Genomic DNA, 21141 nt, shown 5'->3' with positions numbered 1-21141 from the left:
GAGATTATTTCAAGATGACAATATTTCTATTAAACTGAATATAATTCTTTTTGTCAATATTTCCCATTATTATTATAAAGAGACACAGAGCCCGTCCAAAATGCATTCAAAGAGGGCTTCTTAGAATACAATCTCAATTCTCAAATTATTACACATAGTTAACTGAGGATTGGTTGCTATTTTAAAAAAAAAAAAAAAACCCAACAAACTATGCCAACTGGGGTGAAACTTTAAACTCCGAAACCTCAAATTCTACCGCTGTGCTACCAACTGTTCATGGTGAATAACAAAATGTGTGGGTGGGGACTGTGCAAGCAGTTCTGTTTCTATAAACATATCATGAACATGACTTTCAACTGACAGAGATTTACAACTGGGTTTTGTATTTTAGGAGGCATTTGGATCTTTATGTAAAAGCGGAGTGAAGGAAGAGCCACGAAATGCAGTGAAGATATGTGCTAAAAATAAAAAAATATATATACAGTAACACACATTATTTCACTCGTGTGTGTTTTTGTGTGTGTGCCATAGCTTGGGGGGTGTAAAAAAAAACAAAAAACATACAGTGTAGATTTCCTCCAGTGTGTTTGCATCTCTTTCTGGCTGTGGATAGGTGGGACATTCATGGTAACCCGGAGCAATAAAGCAATCAGTAAAAATGAAAGAATAAGCCCTAATTTGAGGATAAACTGACACAGGAGCTTTGACAGCAATAACCCGACATGCAGGGGAATTAACCAGGGTATTACTGCTAAACCTGTGGGCCTGTGCAGCCTCTGCAGGGAAACTTAGACTTAAGGACCAGTACGTGCTGTGACCTAGGAATGCTTTGCCTGTTATTGGGGGGGTGTGTGTCTAATCTTGAACCTGGAAATAACTAAAGTGCTTTTTTTTTTTTTTTTTTTTTTTTTTTTAAATGGGATATCATTCAAATCTATCAGAATAATTAGCAGCTCCAGCCCAGAAACGAGAACTAGCAAATATCATGACGTGTGTGTGTGTGTGTGTGTCGGAGGGTGGGAGGGTGTGGGGGGAGTGGGTGGGGTGGGCTTGCATTTCCAGGCTCATGTTTTGACTCCAAGTGTCATGGAGACAGAGATTTACTGTGACAACGCTGATGCCAAGTGTTGTACTCCTGCAATGCTTTGCAGAAACATGGCATGTATAGCATTCTGACTTTGCACACAATATTCTCCAGGACTGGAGTTAAAAACGTGTAAGAATAACCACACTACTCAAAATAAAGGAAACGAGAAAAGATTTTTTTTTTTTTTCAAAGAAGAGCTAAACCAGAGAACACTTTCTGTTTTATGAATAAGCCTCGGACAAAAATGGTGACACAGGCAACAGAATGATGAGTTTAAGAATATCCTGCAGAGACTGGTGACTGATAAAACATTAACATCAGTCACTTTAGATTTTAAACTATTAAGAATTTAGGCCAATAGGCTTGTTTTTATTATAGTCCAGCAAAAAAGAAAAAAAAACCCCACAAAGTTAACAAAACTATATGTTTAAATTCAGTTTAAGGATTTGTGATTCACAACTATAGCTACAAAAAAAAAAAAAAAAAAAAAAAAAAAAAAGTGCTCTTTGGAGTATCACCATCTTGTCAAGTGTTTTTGTGCATGCAGTAGAAAAATATGCCGTTTGTTGTTTAACACATTTACTTTGCCTCCTGGTGACTCTTTTACAGCAACCAAAGTTTCATGAAGATCACGTCAACGCACTCCTGCTGTTTGTCTCATATTTTACTGTTGGCAGCCGCACAAAAAACAAATGCCATTTTAGATTGATTACTGGAAGGATAATGCAAATTTGCATATAATAAAAATTAATTCAGAAGCAAGCCATTACCAGGAAAAATATTCAGCTCCATCAATTGAATTTATTTATTTCCGTAGCCACGGGAAAATTACAAATTATTCTTCATAACATTTTATTTTGTTGTTATTCTGCATTTGGTTATGTTTTGTTAACACCCTCACCTTTTGAATTTAACTTCATGAATAAAACATCACAGAGGAAGGAGAAGCATAACACTAACATTTGATTACTCCCTCATCATTACTTAATTTTGACGGTTTCACCAGCCTGACATGTTTCAAAAGAATTGGTTACATGTATGTGAATGCGTCTTTGCGTTTACTGTACACCTTTGTGTACAAAAATGTGTTTGCTCTGCAATTCATTCACCCCGTCCCTCTTTTGTTGAAGCATTGGGCAGCTTAGCTTCAAGCACATCACCCCATAATTGTTCCTTGGTTCATATCTGTCATGACACTTCTATAGGTCTGCAGCCACTGTCACAAACCACAGCCTGCAGCCCTAATGGGGTCGCTCTATTCCCCCCCCCCGTCAGTATCTCATACAACCAGCCTTTGTTCCTCGTAGCACCGCAGCACAATCTGGAGATGCCATTAGTGGGCAGGAAGACAGTGATGTTTAGTGACAGCCAACGACTCCTCTGGTCAAGAAAGCGCCCTGGAGTCATCAGAGTGTCACACACACCCATCCACTCTGACTGAACACAGCCTCAGTTCCCAGAGTTCACCTTTGTTCTAGCTATCTGAAAAGCAGAAAGCTAATTGTGTGACAGGGGTCGGGGTGGGCATCGCCCACGACAGCCTGAATTGTGCCACAGCGTAACACTGCCAGCTCTTCTTGTCAAATACATTGTAGGAGAATCCAAAAAAAAAACAAAATATATATATATATATATATATATATATATATATATATATATATATATATATATATATATATATAAATATAAATTAGGCAAGAGGGGGAGGCTCTCATTTTGCTGCAAGTGGCAGTTTTTGTCTTTATGTGCTGTTCATGACTATTGTCATCACATTTAGGGCTGAGCTCAAAAAACATGCAGAAATTCTGCAAGCGGCTGGTTAAGATGATAAGAGAGAAGCTACATGGCCTGTTTGGAGCTGATAGCTCAGACTCAGCATAAATCAAACACCTTCTGGCGATTCAAATAATTTGTACAGTATGCATCATATGTTTAAGGGGGGGGGGGGGGGGGGGGGGGGGGGGGGGGCACTGAAGAATTCGGAGTAAGAAAGTATCATGCCTCAGTGCCCCAAAATGAAATGCTGCAGACTTGTCAAATTACATCTTCCAAGTGAAATGCTTAGGCTGTGATTTGCCAGCATTACTGCACACCATACAATGCACTTTTACACTACAAATTAAGCACAGTTTGCAGAGTCCACACATTTGCCCGACTACTTTCATCACAAATGTACAAATAACACTTGGTCACATCACTTATCTGCAGAATGAGTGAAATATTTTCTTGACCCCTCTGTGGTTACTTAACTCAACTTAGCCAAAGCAAACACTAAGTCAGCTTGCGGTTAATTTGTGGATACTATCATGTGGAGACAAATGCACAAACCACTCTATAGGCAGTTAATGGGTTTACTTGGCTGCTTCATACTTGTGGGACTTGAGGCCCTACTGTTTGCTTTAGGCACTGGCAATTTCCAACAGGCTGTGGAGGCGCTCTGCATCAATGCTGGCTTAACACAAAATGGCAGCCTGTTACAGAGGATGGGCACAGATAATGCTTTAGTTTATGTTTGGGGGGGTGAAAAAAGTCGACCCATGAACCAAACTGTGCTACTTAGCTCAGTGCTGGAAATGTGTTTTACTCGTATTTGAAGTCTGAGCTGTGGTTTTATATAGATAAAGCTGACACAGAAGAAGACAAAAAAAAAATTGTTTCCAAATGATACTGTCAGCTTCTACGGCTCCTGTAATGAGTGAGAAGACTAAGCTATGCCGTTGATTAATAAAAATGAAATCTGAAAGGTAAGAAAAAGCCCGATAAAAGGGAAAGCTGAAGGCTGCTGAGGCAAGAGAAAAGCGTCTTTGTAAGATCTTAGAAATGTTATCCAAGTACGGAGGTCCTTTTTTAAACATGGGACTGGTTTGTTTCACAATTTCATCTTGATCCTTTGAACACGAGTGGGACAAATCCTTTCTTACAAATCTGGAAGGAGACTTGAAGACTTGTGTAGCAGAGTGCACAAAGATAAAAGAGGGTTTTTTGAGTAGCAAATGATCTTCTTAAAATGATTACTCTGCTCTTCTGTGTAAAAGCTTAGGATTTCACAGTAACACTTCTGCAGGAAAATAACTAAAAAAAAAAAAAATGTATCTAAGGGAAAAAGTTTAACAATGACATTTTCAACAGCAATCTGACTCAGCCAGAAAAGTTATTATTTAATTATTACTTTAGTGGAAATAGCAGCACTAAGTCAGATTTAGTGCACGGCCAAAAAAATTGAAATTAAGACAGATTGCATTTGGCTTTTTGACAATTTAGTCTGAAACCAATCTGTCTGAGTTATCAGTAGGTTCATTTAAAAAAAACAAAAACAAACAAAAACAATTAATTTTAAACTGTGTTGACAGTCCAATCTCACAATTCCCTCGGTGGCAGCTCTGCCACACGTTATGGGGATAATTCAGGGATGAGGTCTGCAGTCTGGCTCCAGGATCATGTGAGGCAGAGTCTGACATCTTTTTCTTTAGTAAGAAGCATGGCGTGAGCCACAAGGACTCACAAGTACTATGTATTTGTTATACATACAATATTTGAACTGCTTTAAATATGCAAAAATGGCAAAAACTTATTATTCCAGGTGAGAGCAGGGGTTTTGCTGTGCATACAGATAGCGAAGAAAGAAAAAGACATATCCACTCAGCACAGGGAGGTGGCGAACGAAGGCTAATAAATAACAGAGTGAAGGAGAACCCCCCACCACCCCCCATTTCCCTCCCCTTGCTCTCCATTTAACTCTTTCTCTTTACAATGCAATCTATTCATTTCCTCCTGTTTGTCTTATTAGACAGTAATAATGATACAGAAGTGTAATAAGACCCAGAGAAGGATGCTTCCTTGTGTCCAGAGACCCCTAAGCCCTCCAGAGGGAGGCTATTCATAGTGGATTATTGGGCCTTTATTAAGTTGTCATATTGGAGGGAGATTAAGGGGACCTGGTCCCTCCCCACCCCACTCCACTCCCCTGGCAGTGCCACACCAGGTTGACTCAGTGGAGCCCCCTGGTGCCACAAGGTGTCGACTTGACGAACACACTGTACGAACATCGTCTATGGGTGTTCTACTAAAGGTCATGTTAGAAGCACTAAAATTAAAAGAGATCTATAAAGACTGTAGTTCAGCAAAAAGATTGAATGAATAACCATAAGCCTGGAAGGTTTATAACTAACCACATTTGGTATTTCTTCAAGAAATTGTATGTGTGGGTCTGTGAAACGCTCCAGTAAAGATGAAGGACTTCTGTGATACTCACTTGTTGTGGCTTCTAACAATCCAGCGTAAGGCTGGTGTTTTCCTTGTTGATGACAGAACAGCCGGGGACACAAAAGAAGACATTTGAAATTGAATCTCAGAGTTTCAACCTCCAAACTGCCTGTGAGTCATAAATGTCGTTAAACTACATTTTTTAAAAGAAAATAGAGTCCCGCGTACAATGCAGGTATATGCAGCTGCATATGAAAATGGAAAACGTGCACACTGCTTATTGCTGATGAAATCAGGAGCTTGGATTTCACACTCCATTTTGACACCAATCAAAACATCTATAGAAAATAGATCATAACCCAACTCTGCTTCACTACTTGTCATGATAATATTTACATTTCACAGATATTCTTATGCATAACTGTCTTGAAATACTGTACAGTCAGGATGCACAATTAATCTAATTTCAATCTTGATCATGATTTTGGCTTCCGACAATTAAATAAACATGATCAAGTGATATTTAAAATACACGTGCTGTCAATTAAAATGCCAAGCAGAACCAAATCAAGCGCTCCCTAAATCAGTGCCTGACCACATGCCACTCACAGCTGCTCCCTGCATTATGCGGCTTGAAGTTTGAACTATGTTAAAAGACAGCTATACAACAAAAATCACATTTCAGAAGGTGATAAGGTTCTCCCTCAAAGTGGATCATCATCTGCTGTTTGGAAAGACTTTGGATTTAGCACAAGTGATGTTAATCAAGAATAAATCATATGCAACTTGTCTGCACCACAAAGCAACACGTTATTCAACCACCTGAAAATATAACGCAAACGGCAGTATGATGAATGCATGAAAGCCAAGAAAAATGACGTGAAATCATCCAACATCAATTCAGACGTCCACAAAAGCGAGCCTGTACAGGGTGTCCCATCCATCCGTCCATCCCACAAAGACACACTGAAATCACCAACGCACTCCCATTCCACTTGGCCAAAGGTGTGTCCACCAATGACTGTGAGTAATTAATGTTTCAGTAAAATGGTCAACGTACCGGACAAAAGATATTTTTTGTCCAAAATGGCGATATCTGTGCATTACCTGTTGCAAGGGAAATGTGCAGGGATCTCACAGCTGTCAAGTCCTCTGCTTTGAGTTTTACTCACATCCATCATGCAGGTACGATGAATGGAGTGAAGGACTTTATAGTATTTGTCTCCAAAGATTAATTCTTAAGGACTGATTAACAGGAACTTAACATAATGTAAAGGTGAATGCAGCCCTGTTGATTTCATTTCGTGTTAGCTTTCGGTACAATTTCAATTTAAAAACGTGTTTCTCACAATTAATAACTGTGACAAATAATCCTGAGATCAATATTGATGAAAATAATCATTTTGACCATAATCCTACAGCCATACTGTGTGGTATTTATGGTTTAAACAATGACATGAGATCAATTAAAGACAAGACAATTAGCAACACTTTGTGACCACTCATTGTTTGTTTGCATATCTGAGCAAGCCACAAAAATCTAAATGTTGCAAATCAGGCTTTTTAAAACCAACTGCAGGACTGTTCTGTCCCAACTGACTTGTCATCTCCAATTAGATTGTCAAATCTGGCATAACTAAGATGAATAAGACTCTAAAGTGTCTTCTGCTTATGAGTGATGAGATATTCTGAATTAGGAGTGAAAATGTGCTTCTGTGGCACATAAATAAAGGCTGCATGAAGTCATTAGAGAAGCTGTTAACAACATCGTACAAGCTGAGCTTGATCACAGGCCAGTATACATTCAATCAACCCATAAAATTGGACACCAACTCACATTCATTAAATGACAGCCACATACAACAAATAACTTTGTGTATCCTTGTTTATTGGTCACCAGATGTCTTCCCGCCTCAATTGCATGTAGGCAAATTAATTAAATGAGCAAACTGAACTGAGCTTTGTTGTTTTTACTAAATGTGCTGAGCAGTGCCAACCCCCCAAAAGAAGCAATGGTAAAATTACAATCAATAATCTGTAAAAGCACTTTCAAGTCTATAAAAATCATACTAGAAAATACACATTATTTAGTGTCCAATTGAGTTAAAGTAGCTTCTGTTAGGCTGGAGTGGAGGCTGTATGATGACTTCAAACCATCTTTAACAAAGGGGGCTTGAACACCATTTCCAGTATATCCACCCACATGGAAATGTAATGCTTATGTCAATATATGCAGTTGTTCCCAAACTGACAGCACCAGCTGGACTTAACTCGCAACTCGTGCACCAACAAAAGGTCCAAAAACCTGAAGCCGTTTAGTGGGAAAAATAAAAGCGATGCACTGAATATTCCATCACCACATAATCCATCCATTTACAGCCTTATACTTTGGAATTTACCAAACAACCAAACATCCTCCCATCCATTGCAGAAGATAGCTCACTAACAGGGATTACAATCCCCACCCAAACCAAGAGTGTTTGTGTTGCACTTTACTTTTACAACTTCTCTGAAACATCCGACTGGCGCCTCTACTGGTAACATAATGAGCCTTCAATGGCTGCGGCAACAAAGTGTGTTTGTGTTTGAGGAGGGGCGAGGTGACGTGAGGTGAAGTGCAAAGACAGCTTTGGGTGGAAGCTAAGACTGATAATGGATAGGAGATGGGTGTGAGTATCCTGTTTTTCTTTCGGTTGGCTGCATAAATGAAAGAACATTGGCTTCACATCATGTTTGTGATGTGTCCATTTTCCCCCCATTCTTTTAACAACATCCACATATTGAGTTGGTTTCAATGTTGTTGTTTTTTTCCTCCTCTAGAAAATGTTATATTGCTACACGGGCAACATCATATATTTGCAGGTAGCCACTGGGAAACTGGGCATACAAGTAATTCTCCGAGCAGTATTTAATTTCAAGACTTTTTTTTTTAATTTAGCACTTGTTTCCTTAGGCTTGATCAAACATTTACCAGTGTCAGTTTTTTTTTTTTTTTTTTTTTTTTTAAATGGATTGTAGTTAGATGCTCTTTCCAAGAGATATTGGATCTAATTGCCTGCCAACTTGTAGCTGAGAAAATCCAATATGGGCGTGTAATGATAAAGTAAACAGTGCTTACAGTAGCCCAATAATTGAGCAAATGTAGCCAACCAAATGCCATAAAGAGAAGAGAACTTCACATGATTATAAGGGTTTGTGTAAGATTTTAATATAAAAAGCTGCTTTACATGGGACTTCACTGGTCAGAAAAAAAAAAAAAGAAAAAGGTTCATCGTACACTAATCTTATTTTGATGACACCAGTAGGTAATAACCAGAGTGCTCAGATTCAAGATGATTATAAGGTACTGAATTGATGATGTGACCCAGTATTTTTTAAAGTACAACTGCTGCATGTTTGAAAAGATTTTCTGTAAAGTTTTCAGCTATGCTCATACATCACTGATTTTTCTACCAAGACCTGAATGTTTTATCATAAAGGCATGAAGCCCTGAATCAATGTCGGGCCTACTCTAAAGGCTTACTCCACACTGTAACAGTCTACTTGTCTAACACTACTAAACCTTCAGTACCCATTCTGCCTGACACACAAGACTGTAAAACAGTAGATAATTAACAACAACAATGGCGGAGCGGAGCTGCTCTGTATTCAGTTTTTGAAAAATTCAAGCGTCGGCGACAAGGAACTCCAGGTGCGAAAAACACACTTTGATTCGACGTGAATGCCTTGTCAGCGGACATTTTAATCCACAGAAGCCATAATCAAGTGCAATACGTGTTGTAAAAAGAGAGCATCGAGCCTCAATGGAAGCTGTGTTGTTGTGATTAATTCTATTGGAGTGAGGACTTGAATGTGTTTTCCATGAGCCTAGAGTTCCTGATGGCCTTGCCAAGAAAATCTGCTGCTTAGCTTTAAGCTTTGAATCTGTAATGTTCAGACCTCATTTCACGTCGGGAAATGGTTTGTTTGGGAGAAAAAAAAAAAAAAAAAACAATAACAGGGGGACCTACATAGATCAGAGAGGCTATTCGCTTGCTGCTTCACATTTAGGGTGGATAATAAATGGTTCATGTTTTCTGGGGCTCAACCTGCAAAGCATATCATTAGAATGAAATTTTTTTAGATGATTTCAGGTATAATTGTAAAGAGGAAAGCGACAAAAAGGAGGGGGATCTGACCTTATTCTCCTGTTTATTTCTTTATGTATCTGTAAGCAATGTAAGAACACAAAAAAAATGACACAACTGACATTTGTAACGTCATATCAATGCTGAATTATTAACAAGCTTACTGCTAAGTCCAGTATGGCTTAACCTTACTGCACAACATGCTGTCTGGGCCTGAATGTGTTCCCAAAGTCAGTGCTCTGTTGACTCAGTTGAATTGCTTGCCTGAGGCATTGGTGCCTGGACACATACATATAATTAGGAAAGGTCACTGTGCCTCCTGTCTTGTCAACAAAATCACTTCAAGATGACAAATTCTGGCTCAGGCTGAGCCAGACCTCCCTCAGATACCCTTGTCAATCAAGCGCCAGCAGGGCTGTCTGGGTAGCCTTAGGTGATTTCTAATTATGCCTTTTACATGCCATGCTAAATGAGGGAAAAGCATAACAATGAGCCATACATTTGGCTGAAGGTGTAAAGCGGAAGGTGTTGAAAATTCGCAAGCAAAAAAAAAGGAATGCATAAAATTCAGAAATCTTAGAGTTGTTTTCAAACATTGAGATATATAAAATACTTTGTTACATTTTAAGTGAAAAGGGTAGCTTTTAATAGAAGAAATTGAAATAGCAACTGTAGCATGTGTGAAACTTCAGATGCCATAATAAGCCAGGGCTTAGAAAAATAAATGGAGAGATTTTTGGCTGCCTTACATGCACATAGTGGTTTTTTTTGTTTTTTTTTTTTAGATCTCCTGTTCAGGCCAAGGAACTGTGAGAACTATGCCAAAAGCTTCAGTTTGTGTTTTTAATAGAGTTTATGTTGAATTTTAAAGAATGCTTTTGAGTCATTTCCTTGAAGCCAGCCTAGTTTCAGTTTCTGCTTCTTGACTAAATGAATGACACTTGCAGATACTTGCGATACCTTTTGACAACAAACATCTGAAAACACAAGGTTGCAATTCTTCCAAGACTGAAGGGGGCGGCATGCGCCAACCAGTATTCTAGTCTATCTCTAGATACTGAAGAAGAAAGACGACCACAAGTACAGCAAAAACTGGCGACTGGTACAGCTGCCATGATAACGCTGCCCCAACTTGTTGAAGAGGAAGACAGTAAAGGTCAGGTGTGGAAATACAGTTAAACATAGTTAACTGAATCTGCAAAAGGCAATATGCAAATGTTATCATGTTTTACCAAGAGAGGAAATGCTTCTAATTTAGCAAAGAGCCTAAAAGGCCGGCATTTAGATCGGTTCAAAGAATTCAAGTTTACTAAGTTTCAACATCCAAATTATCCTTTTTTATCCTTAATACACAACATTTTTAATACAGCAGCTATATTCCATAGACTAAAATATTTGCTATAGCTAACGTCATATAAATACTTAAGCTAAAGTAACATTATTCCTCATAGTAACGTTAGCAGCCTACTGAGTAACCACCATAACATTTCAGCTCGTGTCCTGCCAACAAAATCTAACGTTAAGATTTTAAATAAAACAGTCTGCCACCACATAAGTGATTGGACAACTTTTTGATAAAGAAGTTTATGCTTAAGTATATGAGATAATCATTTAATTTTGTATTAAATTGGGTATCGAGGATCATGTAATTCTATTTACATTGTAAAGACAACTAAATTTCCGGTATTGTGACATCCCTACTTGGATCCGCAATTTGCTGATATTTAGTGGAATACATTCTTCCCTCCATAAACTATCTGATGGCCACACAACACCAACTCGGGAAATATACACTTCTGTGGGTGATGTTGTTCTCGTCAATCATTGCTGCTCTTTTCATCAAACATACTTTTGGTGATTGTGGCTAAAGAGCCCAATTTCAGTTCCATCTGTTCACCGTACTTGTTTCTAAAACAACAAATGTTACTTTGCATACTAAACATTCTGCCTTTTGTCATAAGGTTGTAGGTATGCCTTTCTATATGACTTTCCCGCTAGAAAAAAGAAAGCCCTATTAGTCATTAGTACCCTACATGGCCTCTAGCAGTGATGGAAGTAAATCAATCTGAATTCCTCACCTTGATAGAAAATGGAACTATTTAACATGTAAAAACATAAAAAAACCAAACAAAAAGAAAAACAAAACTCAAACCAGATATTTTTCCCTATCCCTAACAAGGTACCTTGGAAATGCAAACAATGTCATTACTTAAACAGTGCAACTTAATTTATACTACTCTTGAACTTGCTTACACTGAGATTTCTGCTCTTTTTAGCAGGGAACAGTGTTGAGGTTTAGCTGCAAATAAAGGCCACCATTACCAAGACTCCTATAGCGATGAATTAATCACTTGAAGCCGATGTTCATGTTCAGGGCTGATATTTAAATCTTAATTAAAGCCGTGTTCTAGTTGTTGTCTAGTGTAAAGAGCAATAGGGCATGGGAAACATGCCAAAACACGGACCTTTGCCTCCTGACAATATACTGTCTACAAGTTCTCCTAACTTTCTTTAAAAATCAAAACAAAAGCAACAAAAAAAAAAAAAAAAAAAAGTCATAATTTTTCCTGAGTCAATTATAAATCACATAAACTTAGGTAAAAGTACTTTTTATTTAAAATTAAGTAGAGGTCTGTTTGCACAGTAGATTCAGTTGATGTGAATGAACTTCTACATTACCCGAATTGCTAATTATTCTAATGCAACATATTAAATTTACTATACTTACATTTTTCTAAGGCACAAGGCAAGTTTGAAACACTATCATTTTGTTAGGAACACTTACATGAGTCAAGTCATTGACAAATATGTTAATACTGTTGGAAACTGGGTTGTGCATGAATGTGACACCTAAAGCTTTCTGCATCACCTCTGTAGAATTTGCTTTTCCTTTCCTGCGGTTTTACTTGAAACTTTCCTTGTTCTTCTAGAGCTTGTCTTTTTTTTTTTTTTTACCCAAATAATACTTTTTTCTTCCCAATCCATCTGCTTTAGTAATTTTTAGATGCACAGCATTTGCTTGGAGGAACTCGCAACTGTTCAATGTTACCATCAGCTATTATTCCTAATGAGTCCTACTGAGTCAATTAAAGACTTCAAGGGCTTAATGAAATTCTGTGACTTTACAGGTACAAGGTTGCCCAAACCCAATTATTTTTTTTAGTTCATTAAATAAAAATAGCAACATTTGAAGAAGTGCTAATTTTTTAGGTGTTTGCCGCAGAGATTTTCTTTAGTTCTGTTGCACAAATGTGTATTTGACTGCACCTGCCATATATACACACATACGAGAGCTTTAAAAATAAAGATTTTACACAATAAATTTGATCAAATCTGGTCAAATCATTCCAGCGCACAACCACATCAAATGACCTTCACACTGTTTTAAGCTTCCTTTCCTGCTGCATGCTTTACACTCTTTCCATCCAGTCCACCTTATGATGAAGTGGAAGTGGCTTTCACATCGCTCCCTGGTGGCCTTAGTAAGAAACTATTAATCTACAGCTCTCCATATTGCATTCAGATCTGCCTTCCCCAGCCACCACCTGGCCTGAAGTAAAGGCCAAGAGAGGACCCAAAGGAGTGGACAGGCTCTTATTATGAGCTGCACCAAGACACCTCTGGGTTTCTGTGCACTTCCTCTGACAGTGACTGATGGCCAATTAACCATTTGGGGAAGAGTATTGATCACTTGGAGAACGGGAAAGACCTGAAAACTTCTAACACATGGCTATTCTGACTGTACAATGTTAGCAGCCAGACAGCACATCGTGTATACTAAAAACAAATACAGGAAAGGCTTATCACACAAGATTGTATCTCAAGGCCAATCCCCAAAGAGAGTGTTTTCAGACGGGGTTTTTCCCCACATATGCACTCACCCGCCCACACTGACTCTGAGATGTCATCTCGGTACCCCTACATATATTTTTCCCCTAGCAGTAATGAAGTGTATTCTCCATAGACAGCTGTTTAAAAAAAAACAAAAAACAAAAAAAAACAAAATCACACAAATCTGTTGTTGTTCTCTGATTATTAATGGTATCTGTGATGATCAAGCCTCCCGGTGTCACTATAAATACATAAAAACTATTTGATTTCTTCATGCTGAGGCTGCATGAAAATCATTTTTTAGACTGTTACTACAGCTGTAAATTCCTGCTGTAAATCAGCCTGGTGAAGATTGTCCAACAGCTCTCCTCAGAGCTCCTCTGTGCTGCTGACTGGTACACAGCTGCTTCTGACGACGTCTAAACGGGGGTCGGTCAAATCAGTGTGGACTGAAGAGCCTCAGCGGTACTCGTGTTCAATTTTTTCCTGTGGATCTCTAGTAAGGGTGCACAGCTTTGGTCGGCCCTACCTGTTTTCTGTTTAAATAAAAGTCACCAAAGTCACGGCCAAAACATTCTGGAGAATGCGACTACAGAACATTTTGAACTGGTATGTTATAGTAATTTCTGGGGTATTGTTTTTTCACAGTTCCCATGCTTTTTGCTCAGGTGAAAAAACAAACAAAAAAATGCAAGAGAACAGATTAGCATTAAAGGTTAAGGCTCCTTCCTCCTCATGATAAAGGAAGTGAAAGACAAAACTTCCAGAGAAAAGACCCAAGACTCGACCCAACAACCTTTTGGGCCCCGTTTACGCAAGAACATTTTCAGTGGAAATATTTCAAAAATGATCTCCGTTTACACAGAAGAATAAACCTCCTCCACCAATGCAGAACCAGTTACACTCATTTCCTCCAGGGGTGGAGACGTGTGCTCAAAAGTTGACTGATGGGCCCAAAGTTGGAATCACTGATGTTAAAGGATATGGGAGCGGCAACCACAGGAAATTAACCGATGACTGGCCGATTCCATGGAAATGACCCCAAATTAATCTAGCAACAAAACATAACAATGGGTTATTAAACCTTTCAACATGTCAGCTGATTCTCAAAAAGGCACCAGTGCAAAACTGGCTCTGCACTGGGAAAAGAGGTCTATCCAGCTGATCACTGTTACAGGACAATTAGCAGTAGGAGAAACAACAGTAGAGATTGAACACACTCTCCCAACTGCTGATACAGTACACTGTCAGATACTGTGACCTTCTGTGAGTTATTGTCTGGGTTTGCACAGAGAACACAGGGTAATCTCATCCTACATCAGGGGTGAAAGGTGAGTTTTATGCTACCTAGATAGAAAACCACAGATAGTAACTATGGTGCGCTAAATTTCAAGGGGGAAAATGCCCAACTTCAACTCCTAAGTGCTCTCACATAGACCTGAATCATAGAAATGGGGTAATTGAAACAAAAGGGCAGAGTTTGACAGAGATGTAGTGCCTTCACTGGGCCTCTGCACAGACTGCAGAAAATAACACCTAACTCCTCCCCCTCTGCAAGGTTCATCCTCCATGTGTCCTTCCTTTACTCCTCAAGATAGCCATTTGCAAATGATAAGTGTAGGGACATAGCCTGTTGAAAGATAAGGTTCTTGGGAATTTGTCACCAAATGGAGCTTGCTCCTGCGCTGTTCAGAGCTGACCCCTGTTGACGTGCACTGTTTACCTTTTATTCATTTATTCTGAACTATTATCTCTGCCTTCATTAATCACAGTAACTCAAACTGAGAAAATTACTTTGCGGGACTTCCGACAGGAAAAGGATTAACTCAAGTCATCCGTTTTCTCTCATGCAACCAAATGAATAAAAGCGAATAATAACACAATATAGTTGATCCATTCGTTCTTGAAAACAAGCAATTCAACTCCGTCATTTTGATATCGTCCAATTCAAATTTTGCGAGCAAAATTCATCACATGCATGTGTACTCCTGAGGAGAGAAATCATTTCAATTCTTTACCGTTCTTTTGGTGTAATTGCCTCCTTGCTTGCTATGTTCTGCATCTGTACATCATGCTAATTTACCGCGTATCAGCGGTTGAGAAAATAATTTCAAATAAAATTTCCCTCCCCCCCCCCCCCCTTGTCTGTGTCATTTGTATTCATCTCCCACGACTGCAGGGAACGAAAACTCTTTCTGGTTGTAAATTATCGCTTCCCTGTAAAAGACCATATCCCTGCAAATACATAGCGATCATTTGCCATGCATTAGCTATGGGACAAAAACGAAGTGGTTTTAAATTCCTTTGACCAGAAGGCAATTTCCCCCAATAAATTATGTTAATTTCTGCTTTCGCTCTCCTTATCGCATTCTTTAGTGAGTCAATGAGGAGAGACAAAACTGGCTGTGAGAAAGACAACTCTGGGATGATTCACATTAGAATGATGAGAGACATCTGGCAAGAGAATCCCTCACAATACTGTACTAAGAAACGGGGACTCACAAATTGCTGTATTATGCAATAGATTTCTGGTTGTTGTCATTTGATGGCCATCTCCTTGCATCAGCACAAGGTTTACACCCCATGGAAATTGCTCTGAGGTGACTGTTCGCACAACTAGGAAGGTGCCTGATACCAAATCCCATGCTCCCTTGCTGAACCACACAACAATCGCTTGGCAACGTTCTCTCTGGGCAAATGAAAAAAAAACTAACAAATAATTTTGATTCTCGCTGCACGCAGGAACTAACAGGACATTAATAACGGGCAACAGACCAAAGTTTGAATACATGGTGAACAATAGAAGCAACAGGAATTGGATTAATCTGCAGACATTCACCTTTGTACACACACAGACACACACGCAGCAGAAATGCATGTATGCAAATCCTTGTGGAAACATCCTCCCCCCCACACACACACACACATCCCAAGAAAAAAAACCCCCAACACACACACACGCACCTTGCATACTGAAAACATCAAGTGCTGTGCGCACACACACACATACACTGGCAAATCAGAACAGTTCTTTGTTCCTAAGGCTGAACGCGTACCTACCCCCTCTGTCCGGCAGTCAGATCACTCACAACACAGCGAAAGGGAAAGTGCTCAGCTAGCTCAAACTTAGATTGACAGCCCTACCTTTATTACTGAGAGAGTTATGTTTCCCTGCAAAAAAGACAAGCCAGCTTTGATACTGACGAATGCCGAGTCAGCTCTTTGCCTCGCTACAGAGGATAGCTCGACTGATCTCGACCGAGTCTGTCCCAGTCCTGATGTCGAAAGAATTGGCTTCCAAATTACCTTCCGATCCATTTCTGGAACTCACTTTGTCCTAAAAAAAAGTGGCCACTAAGCTGTGATGGGAGCCTAGAGGGCTGCCTGTACTGAGTTAATGTATGATAGAGTGACAAGACTGAAACATGGAGAAGAGGGGGTCTAGAAGGAACAGTGATACAGAAGGAGGGGAAGAGAGGTGGAAAAGGAGAAGAAATGTCACAATTAACCCCATGTTTATCTTCCTTCATACATTATATATTTTCTTCAGGGTCATGAGAAAGCTGTGAGCCTATTCCATAAAACATTGAGTGACAGGCAGGGAAACACCCCGGTTAGAGCTCCAGTCCATCAGTGAGTGAACAAAGAAACAGCACACACACCTTTGGGAATTTAGAGTCTTGAAAAATCAACCTACAACCACCGGTCTTTGGACTGTGGGAGGAAACCAGGGCACGCAGAGGAAACCAAATGAACATGGCAGGAACACGCAACCTCCAGGTAACATCTTGCTGCGAGGCAACAGCGCTAAACCGCTGAACCACCACACACCCCCATACGTAACCCAGGAACCCCATCCAAATACATCATTCCCAACATGAATCATAAACTGACTTGTAAATACCAGCACACTGCTACATATTTAACTTGATATATGAGGTCCCTCGAGCATAGCTGTTTATTTAATCCTAATATATTCATAATTATACACTAATTAATGCAAGAGAAAAAAAAAATGCCCGCTGAATTCATCATCTCTGTGTCCTGAAGCGGTAGACACAATTACACCAACTTTAACATGTTTGCCTTCCGTCTAAAGCAAGGTTAACAGTTCGGAAACAAGCGTGAGGCAAATGGTGTGAGGAAATTCGTGGGTTCTGGATACTCACCAGCAGCTTCCAGCTGTGTGGCACAGCCAGGGTGATATTTAGCATCAGAGGGAATATTTAAATAAAGTGTTTTTAAACAGCCCAAGTGCTGAACTGTAACATAATGTGTTATGGGCAACAGTGAAATTGGCTGCATTGACTGAATAACTGATGCGAATGTTAGATGGCTGATTTGATTGTGCACTATAGTGAATATTAGAGGTCAGTGAACAGCACTTTGTTGAGTTGGATTTTTAACAAACATGAAAGAGGCACTTGCACAGTCGGTTGTGATCATGAGAACTGTTTTTATTATTATTATTATTATTAAAAGTGTATATCATAGGTCCTCTTTTAAATGGGATGCTGCTGCTGTGTGAAACTTCTCTCCTCAGTGCTTCAGCTCACCTCGCTCTTGATGACTGTTTAGCACATTTGCATGCAATCGGGGACTGTCTGGCCAAGCTACATCATAAAATCTAACTCATCAGTGCGAGTAGGTCGTCTACCAACTCAGTAAAGCTGTCAGCATACTGCTAATGCAGCAGGAATGAATCCTGGCCGGAGCGAAACGTGGAGCTGAATGATCCTGTCTGCAGCCAGCCAGAGAGCGCCCGGTTGGACGGAGGAAGGGGAGACCGTGACTACACTACGGTCCGCTCTGTACCCCACACAGCTCGGAGATTTAATAAGAAAATCACGAGGGTGCTGTTACCGAAGGTTGTTTATGTGACAAGGGGAAAGGAGCGCGATGTTACCGGCCACTCGCTTTTATTGTCCGCGGGCCCCGTCTGCTCCAATCATCTTTTTATAGTTCTGATTTTCTCGGGCTTTCAAGCCCTAAGTTACACGACAGGAGGGATAAAAACGGGTGTCGTAAACTTCTCGCTGCTGCTTAGAATTAAAAAGGAAATAAAGAAAGAGAGCCGGACGAGGACTGCTGACATTTGTCTTCAAGTTTTAACCTTGGTCGACATGTCTGAAGCAGACTCTCCCCCCTTGTAACCTTGAAGGTGCAGGCTAATTGACGTGTTGGTGCTAGCAAATTAGAGAACAATAAGCAGTGCCAACAACGTGCGCACCGGAATTTCGACTGAAAACACCAGCTAACAACTTGTCACGTGCAAGCCTTCCAGTTTGTACGCAGCGTGCTTTAACCAACACACAAAAACAGTTCACCAAAAAAAAAAAGAAAGGAAAAAAACAAATAAACAACAAAAAAAGCAGAAATTGTTTAATTGTAGCCCAACTCACCACCAGTGCAGGTGAAGCCAGCGAAGACGAACCAGAGCGCAAGGAGCGTGGCGCTGAACCTGCAGCGGACAAAGGGGCCCAGAAGTAAGGGCATCTTCGTGGTGTGTTTTTTTGTTTTAATCACTTAAGTTTAAAAAAAAAAAAAAAAGGCAGGGAACAGAGATGAAACACGGGCACACTGGGCTTTTTAAAGGTCCGGAGAGTGATCTCTGTAGCACTTCACGCCTTTTTTCTCAACGCCCAAGTCCTTTCCTCAGCACATATCCTCCTGCCGTAGCGTGGCCATCAGTATCCCGGTCGTGCGTCTTCGTTGCTCAGAACAACGCATCACAGGTGTGGTAAATAAACTGCTGCCTCGCTCTCGCCTCCGCGGGTTTACTGTAGTCTACTGTATTTCTCCAAAGCAGCTATCCGTTCACAACTCTCCCTCTGTCTCGGAGCCGAGGAGGGGAGGGTGTTTCTTGCTCTTTCTTCTCACTTTGCAGCCTTCGCGCGAAAGAATACCTTCTCCAAATGCGAAAATAGGGAGAATTGGCATCGGAGAAAGAACATCTGCTTGCACAGCAATGCTGGAGTGCTTAGAGTCAGGGAAGGTATAAGCTGCGATGGACGGAGGCGCAAAACCAGGAACGGATTTTGCCTGCACGGTGGGATTGGAGCGCCCTGAGCGCGCCCTACTGCTTTCTCTTAGACAAACATTTACATATCTTAAATAAGCATAACTAACCACACACTGGAAACAATGCACGTAAAAAATGTAAATTATTTCATCCATATCCTTCCAAGTGTGTATTTTCATATCTTCTGCCATACATGAAAATGATGGATATGACATTCAGCTCTGCAGGATAGGAATCACATCGGTGCTTTGCATACAAATTCACACAGATCACATCTGCGTGTCATTGAGTTTCAGTTAAATATGCTTCTGGTTTGTCATGCGGTTTTGTCTCTGCGCCTGTGTGTGTGTATATGATGCGTGCATCACTGATGGACAAACACGGGCGAAGAAGCATGAGGATTAGCACTCTCATGAGAGTGTACACCTGTCAGCAAACTCACACCAGGATGTGACTTATGTTCCAGATAGCTTTTCCTCATTTTCTGGGGGTGTCAGTGGAGTGATTATCAGACTCTTCAGCCATGCCTTTTACAGCACTGCCAAAAATCGACAGCAGATTATTAATACACTTCAGAAGTGGGGGAGGTGATTTAAAGGGGGGGGATCTTTGTTTATCCATTTCTCCACTCCCACATACTAGTCAGCAGAATGATAAGTGAAAGCCCAGAACTGGACCAGTGTCTTACCAGCTAATTATGGGGCTCATGCAGATGGATGATTTCTTAGATAGAGCTCAGCTATTATGCAAACTCATTAAGACCTTCTCTCTATCCAGCATCTCTCGCTAAAGGTCAAAGTCACAGTCGGAATGACAGAACAAAGCGCAGACACATGCACGCACATGCTGAAATAAAAAGCCTTATAGTTCCCTATCCAACCCTGACAGGTAGCGTGAATGTGGTGGGGCAAGGACAGCAGATGCACAGCAGCTAAATCAAAGAGAATGACTCAGCTTTGGTCACTTGTGAGGTTGCTCGTAATGATCTTTCTCATTCTGCTAATCTGCTCTGAGCCCTATCAGACGCTGCAAGCTGGAGAGTGCCTCTTCCTGTCACTGTATATAAATGCACAGTCAGTCATATTATTCTCTTACAGGAAGGGGGGGGTTTGCATCATCTGTTTAAAGGGATTATAAGTGTGTTTTCTTGCCTTGGCGTGCACTTGCCAAGCGAATGCAGGTCATAACCTCCTCCACAGTCTTCTGGATCCAGCATCTTCCTCTTTTGCTCCCTCGATCAGACTACAATGAGCAATCGCAGCTCTTTGGAGAGTTGACACATTCAGCTGTTCATCGATCTGTGGTGTTGTAATTAATTTTCTCTCCACCACTGGCTTGACTTAGAATATCCGGAGACTTGAAGCAGCTTGTTCTCCTGCAGTCAATTGCAAAACCAAGACAGAGCCATCATTTCTTTTGTATCATCTCGTCGTATTCAGAGCAGCTACTGTACGCGACTGGACTTGATGGCTTGATAAGTAATAAGGAAACGTGTGACATCCTGGTGTTTTGCAGATTAATAAACTGTTGGACATCCTTCCCTAAAATGCACAATTACACTCTCAGGATATGAAACCTATTAAGACAGAATCACCTAGTCAATAAATATTGATCGAAAGAAGGTGTCCAGCATGAAATTAATATTATTTATTGTTTGCAAACAGCACAGGAAGTCCCCGGAGGAGGATGCAATGCAGGACCCAGTCTCCCTTTCAGCACCGACTTGTGGAGAGAGAGGGAGGGTGTATCAACTTCCATCATGACCACAGCTTCACAGCCGGTTGTTTTGTTTATATCAAATTAAACTGTAATGCTACTCTAGAGAGATATAATTGACCACAGTCTCAGATTAAATGACTGTAAAGATCTTA

General features: G+C 40.3%; 1 protein-coding gene across 1 annotated transcript in view; it reads right to left on the bottom strand.

Moving 5' to 3' along the window:
• unc5a (unc-5 netrin receptor A) overlaps positions 1-18744 on the bottom strand; it is a 144236-nt gene extending 125492 nt beyond the window's left edge. The window contains exon 1 of the mRNA XM_030739111.1: positions 18651-18744. Within this exon, the coding sequence (XP_030594971.1) occupies positions 18651-18744 (94 nt within the window). The remainder of the gene's footprint in view (positions 1-18650) is intronic.
• Between the last annotated feature and the right edge of the window lie 2397 nt (positions 18745-21141).

Source organism: Archocentrus centrarchus, chromosome 10 (genome assembly GCF_007364275.1).
Source record: "Archocentrus centrarchus isolate MPI-CPG fArcCen1 chromosome 10, fArcCen1, whole genome shotgun sequence".
Taxonomy (NCBI): domain Eukaryota; kingdom Metazoa; phylum Chordata; class Actinopteri; order Cichliformes; family Cichlidae; genus Archocentrus; species Archocentrus centrarchus.
Note: the sequence above shows the minus strand (reverse complement) of the source record. Positions and strands in the feature narration are given on the sequence as shown.